The following is an 8,785-nucleotide window of genomic DNA, read 5'->3' as shown; positions in this document are numbered from 1 at the left end:
CGACCAATCCTGTCGCTACACGAGTCGGCGATGACGTTTTACCGAATTATACGAGTTTTTTTAGCATGTTTGTACGAATACTGTCGCAATATTTTCGCCGTGATATAGGAATCCGAACTATAGGAACCCGTGTTATAGGGGGGGTCGACTGTATATTAACTTATTTGAAGATATTTGAATAACTTTTGTGTATGCGTGTGTGTGTTGGCGTCTATTTAGTTTAATATCTCAGGATAAGGTAAAGATAAAGAAAATGATTTTGACATAGTAGTTTGAATAGCATTGATACTACTAAATTTTGGTGGGTTAAAGGTCGAGGAGATGATGAGTTAGAGGGAGTCACGTGTCATATCTTAAGAGGCTTCGGACTTAATAAAGATTTTACTCGTTATTAGCATTTATTAATACAAATATTATTATTATTATTATTATTCATTAACATCTATATTCGGTTTCTATTCCCATTTAAAATGGGTGACCCTATGTTATCTGTTATAGTAAATGCAATGCCATATATTAAATACTGTTTCCGTAATGTCAAATATGTAATTCTAAATTGTTTCTTGCAATATTAACGTTGGTTTTAAATAAAGGATTTAAAGAAGTTATAATCAATCTGTGATATTTCACTAAGAGAACTTATGAAATCTTGAAATGACAGAGGATTCAGAGAGATTTACCATTTATTTATAAATTCTGTAAAATAAGTTTTTGGTTAAAGATCGAAATGCACAATTACAGTATCAGAAAGAAGATCGTTTTTGGCCGACACGTTCTCAATTTTAGTAGTGTCTTGCCCCTGTACATCATACTTTTCCTGTTAACAATGAAGTTATTCCGGTCATGTATCTAACTCCGTTCAGGAGAAAATATTTGAATTTAAATCACGTGATTTCCGATATAAATAGAAAGTTCTCATATAGTTAATCAAGACCTCCTGCCCCTAGACTTTCCATATCTGATCTTGACTTTCATTTAACACTGTTCTCAACATTAAGGAAAAACAGACTGACAGACAGACGATAGTGGGAATTTATAGGTTTACAATTTTTAAAAATTGTAGTTCAATTAAACATCAATTAATTTAATAGCGAAAATTTATTTATTCTTAATTGAAATATTGTTTCCAATATTTTCAGAAAGTTAATTTGAATTTATTTTTCAGGATGCTGTGTTATCTTTCTATTTTGTTAATTTTACAAAACAGTAAGTATTTAAATGTTTACATTTTAGTTTGATCTTATTGTCTTAATAAACTATTAAAATCACCTTCTGTTGCTGAGAAACGTTTTATTAAACAAACAAAACGTTTTCAAATTAATGCAATAGGCTATCTTCAGGTATAGCCGAATTCGAACGCCTTTTCAAAATGGATCATTTTAACGAAAGAATGTTCGAACTCTCATATTTAAATTTAAATCAGATAAATTAACATTTAAATAAAAGATAAAATATTTTAAACAAAGGCAAAATAAAATAAAATAAACAAAATGCATCAAAATGTTCCATTTTGAAAAGGCATTTGAATTCAGTTGCACCTGAATACAAAGATAAAATATTTTAAACAAATGCAAAATAAAATAAAATAAACAAAATGCATCAAAATGTTCCATTTTGAAAAGGCATTTGAATTCAGTTGCACCTGAAGATGGCCTATTGCATTAGGTTGAAAATGTTGTGCTTGTTTAATAAAACATTTCTCAGCAACAGAATGTGGTGTTGATAGTTCATTAAGTATAAAAAGCTGAGTTAGATTAGTGATTTTTAGCATATACTATATGGTCCTGAATATAAGTCAACTCTCTCAATATAAGAATCTTTACTTTTTTAAAAACTTAAGACCTGAATCTAAGTTAACTTTTATTATTTATTCTTTTTGTATTAAAAATATTTGGAAAGTCACTACTATTGTATTTTTCCAAAAATAAGACCTAACCAGAAAATCAGCTCTAGTATGATTTTTCAGGATGCTTGTAATATAAGCACTATCCCCAAAATAAGCCCCTGTTAAGATCATCAACCAGAAAGATTGTGTGTTGAAACAGACATTTAATATGTCTGTTTCAACACACAATGGANATAAACAAAATGCATCAAAATATACGGGCAGGTACAGACTAAGAATTCTTATACTTTAATTTTTACAAGGTATTTTATGCAGAATTTCCATGCATTAGGTAGTCCATCTACATCCCTGGAATTTATGCAACCATCTTTTAATTTACTTTTATAAATTTTAATTTTTCTTGGCTCAATGCTAACGAAGGTAAACTCATATCTCTGAGGATACTCGCTTCATTCCATATAATTATGGAGTCCTGTACTGGACAAAACCGTGTTGCAGTGCCCCTTTTCAATGTCATACTTGTGCTCTTTGAGGATAACCAGAACGTTGTAATATTTAATGTTTTTAATTATACATTAAAAAGTTATATTTATTTTATTTAGTTCCAACGGAATATTTGCAACATTGGTTTGAATTTCCTTTCATCAATGCATTCGTATTAATTTTTACAGAACTACGAGAAACTTTATTTTATTGTATGTTGTTTTATTATTGGATTATATACTTCAATGAATGTCAAATGGTAATTATAACTTATCATAAAAATCTATTTAGATTTTACCTAGAGAATGTATTTATTTAGACTTAGAGAACAATTTTTTTTCCTTAGATTGAAAAAGAATATCAACATTTGAAAAAATATCACAAAACCATTATTATTATTTTCATAATGTGTTTTACTATAGTGATATTTAATTCTTATAAAAAGTGAGCTATGTTATTAATATTTTACTAAAATTTTAAATTATATTTAAATAATAGACTACATTTTTATATTTTATAGAAATATTCAGCAAGAAAATCCTTTGAGAAATGTTTGGTTGGTTGAATCAAAAACTAAAATATTTGTATCCTTAGATAATTTGTAATGAATTATATTGAAATTATATAAATAAATAAAATCCTGTATTATTGTGAGATCAAGAATGCTTACCTGAATATTATTCTAGCTAGACTGATTAATTACAGAAGTTAAAGACCATGGCCTACACAATGCTGAATTTGATATAAATATTTATTTAAAATGAATTTAAAATTACAAAATTATTATTTATTTTATTAATAACTTAAGTCATTTATCCAGCTTATATTTACTTTTATAACTATGATTTGTTCAGGTTTGTACATTATCTACTTATGTAAGATAGCTTATCATGTTTCTGAAAATATAAAATTTAAATGGATGAAACAGCATACTGAATGTCCAGATCAAATATGTTTTGAGGTGAATTCTTTAACTTAAATGTTTTTTTTTTAATTAAAACGTCCTGAAAATTTAATTCTTATACTATTTTCATTCATTTCAGATGAGAATTTATCGTTTTCGAATTATTATGGGAATAACATTATTATGTGCAATATTAACCATCATTTATTTCATTATCAATCAAGTAATTAACATATAATATATAATATTTATTTATATTTATCAAATGAATATTATAATATTCATTTGATATTATAGTATATTATATTATAATATAATATAAAATTTGCTCTTCAATATTGTTAATATTGAAGAGCAAATTTTACTTAGAATTATTTAAATTTATTAAAATGCTAGAAAAACAAATATACTTACCGGTACTAATGCTTAATAATGAAAATGCATATACAAAATGAAAAACAAAGCACAAAATAATTCCGCGTATTCTTAATACGCTCTTTTTACACTATAGAAATGCAATTAAATCCAAAGATTATACAAATTTTCACTGTGGTATGACTGACTGTCCTTCCTTAATCTCAAGAACAGAGTTAGATGAAAGTCAAGACCAGATATGGAAAGCTTAGAAGAAGGAGACCCGATTAACTATATATGAACTTCAAGTCTAGACCGGAAGTCACGTTATTTTAATTCAAAAATTATTCCCTGAAAGAAGTTAGATAGGAGTTGATTGGTACGACTCTATCGCTAGCAGGAAAAGTATAATATACAGGAGCAAGCCACTACTAATTTGAGGTGGAGAACATATAATTTAAATTAAATGAATTAAAGATATGTTTAAAAATTGCATCTCGGTTTTATGACGATGTCACAATAAATAGTTGCGTGTAATAATTTTTCAATTAGCTGTTCTGGCTTTGTTATCTAAATATTTAAATGTGAATGTTTGTTTGTTTGTTCGTTATTCATGTCTAGGCCGTTCGACCAATTGCTACGAAACTCAGAAGCTACGTTCAAATACTTCTAACTTAGATCATGTCGTATATCTCACCCAAAAATCTATTGCATTTCTATAAATTAATTACTTTTTATTTACATTCGATTGTCTTTCACGTAGCGCCAACGATTGGCAAAAAAGTTAACAAAGTAATTAACTAAATATAATTCTTACAAAAAAGGATATATTAAAATATATATATATATATTATAGTCACTGAATTACTGAGACAGGTAGTACATAGCACTAGCCTGCAGAATAGTGTTTTGCCCCTGTATATCATACTTTTCCTGTTAGCAATAGAGTCGTGATGGTTATGTATCTAACTCCGTTCAGAGCAAAAATTTTTAATTGAAATAACATGACTTTCGGTTTCTATCGGAAATTCGAATATAGTTAATCGGAACCTCCTGCCCCAAGCTTTCCATATCTGGTCTCGAATTTAATCTATCTAACTCCGTTCTTGAGATTAGGGAGAGACAGCAGATGGACGACAGTAAATCTATAGATCTACAACTTCAAAAGAAACCAAAAAAAGAACCTTCAGTAACCGAGTGAATGAAACCACCGAACACCAATAGTCGATCATGAGTTCGCGCATCGCCAACAGACTGACCACGTGCAGTTTTCTGGGCTTTCTTTGCGTTAGTAACACCTAAATAGGGGACAGCATTACAAAAGTCTTCTCGAGATGCATCCTCATTGGCAGATTCCTCTTTCGCGTTGTCGTAACCAAATAAACCAAACCAATTCTAATAATTTTTCTATAAACGAGATATTCAGTGGACATAACTGAACACGAAACTGAACACCCCTTCCCTCCTCTGATTTCATCTCCCTTTATTAACTCATAAACTCATTGCCTCAAACTTCCTTCACTGGTACTGCTTAATGTTCTAACGTTCAGCCAAATTAATGTACGTTGCAACGATTTTAAGGCACAAAGCTAGAAGTCTTTTTCTGTGCCGATGTTTATTTTTCCTATTTATTATCACGACGACCTTGTTTTATCCAAAACTTCCTGTAGTTGTAGTCTGTATAATGTGCACTTTATTCACATGTTGAGTCTTATTGTCAAATCTGCTTCCACTATTTTTATGCCACAATTTTCAAAACTTTCTTTTACTTAATGTTTTTGCTGAGCTTTACTTTTTCAACTTGGTTTCACCAGTTTTTATGGGATCACATAAAAGCAACGATTCTTGCATTTTTTACGGGATTTCTTTTATTTAAACAAGTCTTATATCAAGTCTTTCGGACATTAAGGTTAGCTACTTTCATTACGTGCGGGGCCATCACAACCTATCCAACACGGAGCACTTTTCAACTCCCTTCAATCCTTTTCTGCCTATCGGACCCAGCAGTATGGTGTCATTCGAATATGAAAATTACATAATACGAGATTACCGACCAGCACAAAATATGTTTTAAGTGGTTTTCCAGGATGCTGTTTAATATTTGGCAAGTGTTTTGCAAAATTTGATTCGTTGGTAGATTACCATTTGATATTCGGCAGTGAATGAAACGGTTTGTTAGAGCTAACATTAGAAAAAATACGATATCTTAAAAATTTTAAATATCATATTTTCAATTGGTGTCTAATTGAACGTTGAATTCGTGCCATTTCGTACTATCCGAGTATCGCGATAAACGTGATAATGATAGGCTAAAATAACTAAATTCTTTCTATGATTTTCGTTTTAATGTTTGTTATATTATAGTATTTGATTTATATAACTACAAAGGTTATCTTAGGTAAGGGATTATCACACCGAGTGACAAATCTAACACATTACACAAGCCTGCAAGTAAAAAACTGCATAGGATTTTTATACATTTTCTTACTGATTTAAACTTGGTAAAAACTAAAAAAAATACCAAAAAATTCCATCTTGTTACACTCAAGTTTTTGTTTGTATTTAGCATAAATTCCTAGTTAACTTAAAATATAGTATTCTTTTTTTTATTTAAAAAATGGCCTTAAAACAAAGACTTCTCACATTAATTCTATCAATTATAGCTGGACTTTGTAATAAATAAATAAAAATGTTAATGGTTGAAGAGAGTAGTGGTAGGGGAAGTGGGTTAAGTAGTATTAGCGTTAGGAGGAAGGTCGCATTATCATATAGAAACAGGTTAAAAGTTGATAGTGAGTAATATTATTGGTGAGGTTGAGCATGTTCCGACATGTTATCTGGGATACTAGGAATAAATATAAACAACCTGCTATTGGATTAGATCATGTTTCAACAAGCTAAATAATTCAGTATCTCACTGGCCATCTAATGCCACATTCAGTTTATATCCAGCATTCGAACGCTACTGTGCTTCTATTTTTATTTCTGGAATATGTCTCGCAGACTTTGTATAATTTCTCCCGACAGCTTCTGTTATGCTTGTGCTGAATGCACAGTAAAAAGTCAACAAAGAAACATAAGTGAGTTTGTAAAGAAAGTTTAATTTGTGTATTTCAAATTGAAACTTGAAGATCAATACAAAGCAGATTTTTGAAAACAATGGAAGGAAAAAAAAGCATGGGACTCTTTCAAGAATGTAGTGCATAAGTTTTTGGGGAATACTAAAGACCCTGACTACAAACCATTGTAAAACGCATGCTGGCAGCAGCTTATGAAGCTCAAGGATGCAAGATGAGCTTAAAAGTTCATTTCTTACACTCTCATATTGACTATTTCCCCGAAAACTTGGGAGCCTACAATAAAGAATAAGGTGAAAGATTTCACCAGGATGTCCGTGATATCGAGAGACGTTACCAAGGAAAATGGGATGTCAATATGTTAGCTGACTACTGTTAAATGCTCAATCGAGAAACCAGAGAAGGAAATCGGAAACGAGTTTGGAGAAGCATCAAAAAAAGAAGAAAAGGTTTCATAAGAAAAAAGAGTAGACCTAAAATTATGTATAAATATCAGAAACAATTTGTTGATTAGTTGTAAGAAAATATAATATATTTAGTTCATTGTAATAAATAAGGATTTTTATCAAAAATTTGTTTTTATTTTGCAAAAAACCTTTACGTGATGGGATGTAACGGAAGTTATTTTTAGAATCTGAGATCTTTAAAACATATAATTCAGCAAAAATATTTCATGCAAAAATTTTTAAATGTGTACAGATTGTTATAGTGTTAGATTGTTCACTTGGTGTGATATAACCTTTATAATTATATAAATAAATCAAATACTATAATATAATAGAAGGGTTACGAAAGAATCTTAATGTTTGTTTTTATTTTTTGTCCCGGCAACTCTGGGCTTACCTGCTAGTTTTTATTATTTAACAAATGCTTCACTGACGTTCTGTACTATATACAAAAGCTCAACGTATGCTTTTATTTTTGGCATAAAACATTAATACGTACAAATGTTTAAATAAAGTGTCTTGTATTAATTTAATTAGCCTATACCAGTGGTTCCCAATTAGCTATTCCTATGTACCACTTCAAGAAAGAGCTGAAACTCGCGTACCCCTTATAACAGAAATTCATATTAATCCATACTAATATTATAAATTCGAAGGTAATTCTGTCTGTCTGTCATCTTTTCACGTCTAACCCGCTGAACAGGTTTTAATAAAATTTGGCACAGAGATAGCTTATATGTTGGAGATGGACATAGGCTACATTTTACTGCGAGAAAATATCTTACTCCCAAGAGAAAATTCAATATAATGGGGCGAAGCTATGGGTAGACAGCTAGTGATAAATAGAATAAGTTTTTTTTTACATTTATTACCTTTACAATATAATTCTAATAATAATGAAAATAACATAATTTTATTTAATTTTAATGTGACAAATGTGCACGATTTTCTTTGCACGACTTTGTAAAATCTGATTGCTTTATGGTCAGCTTCAGTCTCGAGTCATCTTCGAGTCGAAGTCGGTGACGATGTTTAGTTTTTCATGTTTGTCATGGCCGAAATCCGCTCTCGCAGAGGTATGTTGTTCAAAATGGTAGTAAATATTTTATTGCCGCTACGCTGACATCATAAATTCTAGCCCGATTTAGAAGCGAGATGTCGCAAATGGTTATTAAACTCAGTTAAGTCTCATTATACTCTGCGAGAAGTCGCGTTGTCGCGCGCGACAACGCGACTTCTCGCAGAGTACAATGAGACTTCACTGAGTTTAATAATCAGTTGCGACATCTCGCTTCCAAATCGGGTTAGAATTTATAATGTCAGCGAAGCAGCAATAAAATATTTACTACCATTTTGCACAACATACCTCTGCGAGAGCAAATTTTCGGCCACGACAAACACGAGAACTAAACATCGTCATCGACTTCAAATCGAAGATGACTCGAGACTGAAGCTGACCAAAAAGCAACCAGATTTTACAAAGTTGTGCAAAGAAAATCATGACATTTGTCGCATTAATATTAAATAACCTTATGTTGTTTTTATTATTATTAAAATTGTATTTTAAAGGTAATAAATGTAAAAAAAAACTTATTATATTTATTACTAGCTGTCTACCCACAGCTTCGCCCGCATTATATCGAATTTTCTCGTGGGAGTAAGATATTTTCTCGCA

At 30.4% G+C, this 8,785-nt stretch overlaps 1 protein-coding gene and 1 long non-coding RNA gene across 3 annotated transcripts in view; both read left to right on the top strand.

Annotated features, from left to right (window-relative positions):
- The first annotated feature begins 1,165 nt into the window (after window positions 1-1,165).
- LOC111627440 lies at window positions 1,166-2,716 on the top strand. Its single transcript, XR_002757005.1, has 3 exons — window positions 1,166-1,206; window positions 2,449-2,588; window positions 2,676-2,716. It is a non-coding gene; the product is annotated as an uncharacterized LOC111627440 (long non-coding RNA).
- Window positions 2,716-8,785, top strand: part of LOC111627439 (protein wntless homolog) — a 14,707-nt gene continuing 8,637 nt past the window's right edge. The window contains exons 1-4 of one of the 2 annotated variants that reach the window (XR_002757004.1): window positions 2,716-2,773; window positions 2,850-2,913; window positions 3,016-3,290; window positions 3,373-3,456. Coding sequence is in view for 1 of the 2 variants with exons in the window: in XM_023371007.1 (XP_023226775.1) it covers window positions 2,736-2,773; window positions 2,850-2,913; window positions 3,150-3,290; window positions 3,373-3,456 (327 nt within the window). In the remaining variant the exon portion in view is untranslated. The remainder of the gene's footprint in view (window positions 2,774-2,849; window positions 2,914-3,015; window positions 3,291-3,372; window positions 3,457-8,785) is intronic. The other variant, XM_023371007.1, reaches the window with a different exon arrangement.

This window comes from Centruroides sculpturatus, unplaced genomic scaffold, assembly GCF_000671375.1.
Source record: "Centruroides sculpturatus isolate CEXI.00-Female unplaced genomic scaffold, Cexi_2.0 scaffold281, whole genome shotgun sequence".
Lineage (NCBI taxonomy): Eukaryota > Metazoa > Arthropoda > Arachnida > Scorpiones > Buthidae > Centruroides > Centruroides sculpturatus.
Note: the sequence above shows the minus strand (reverse complement) of the source record. Positions and strands in the feature narration are given on the sequence as shown.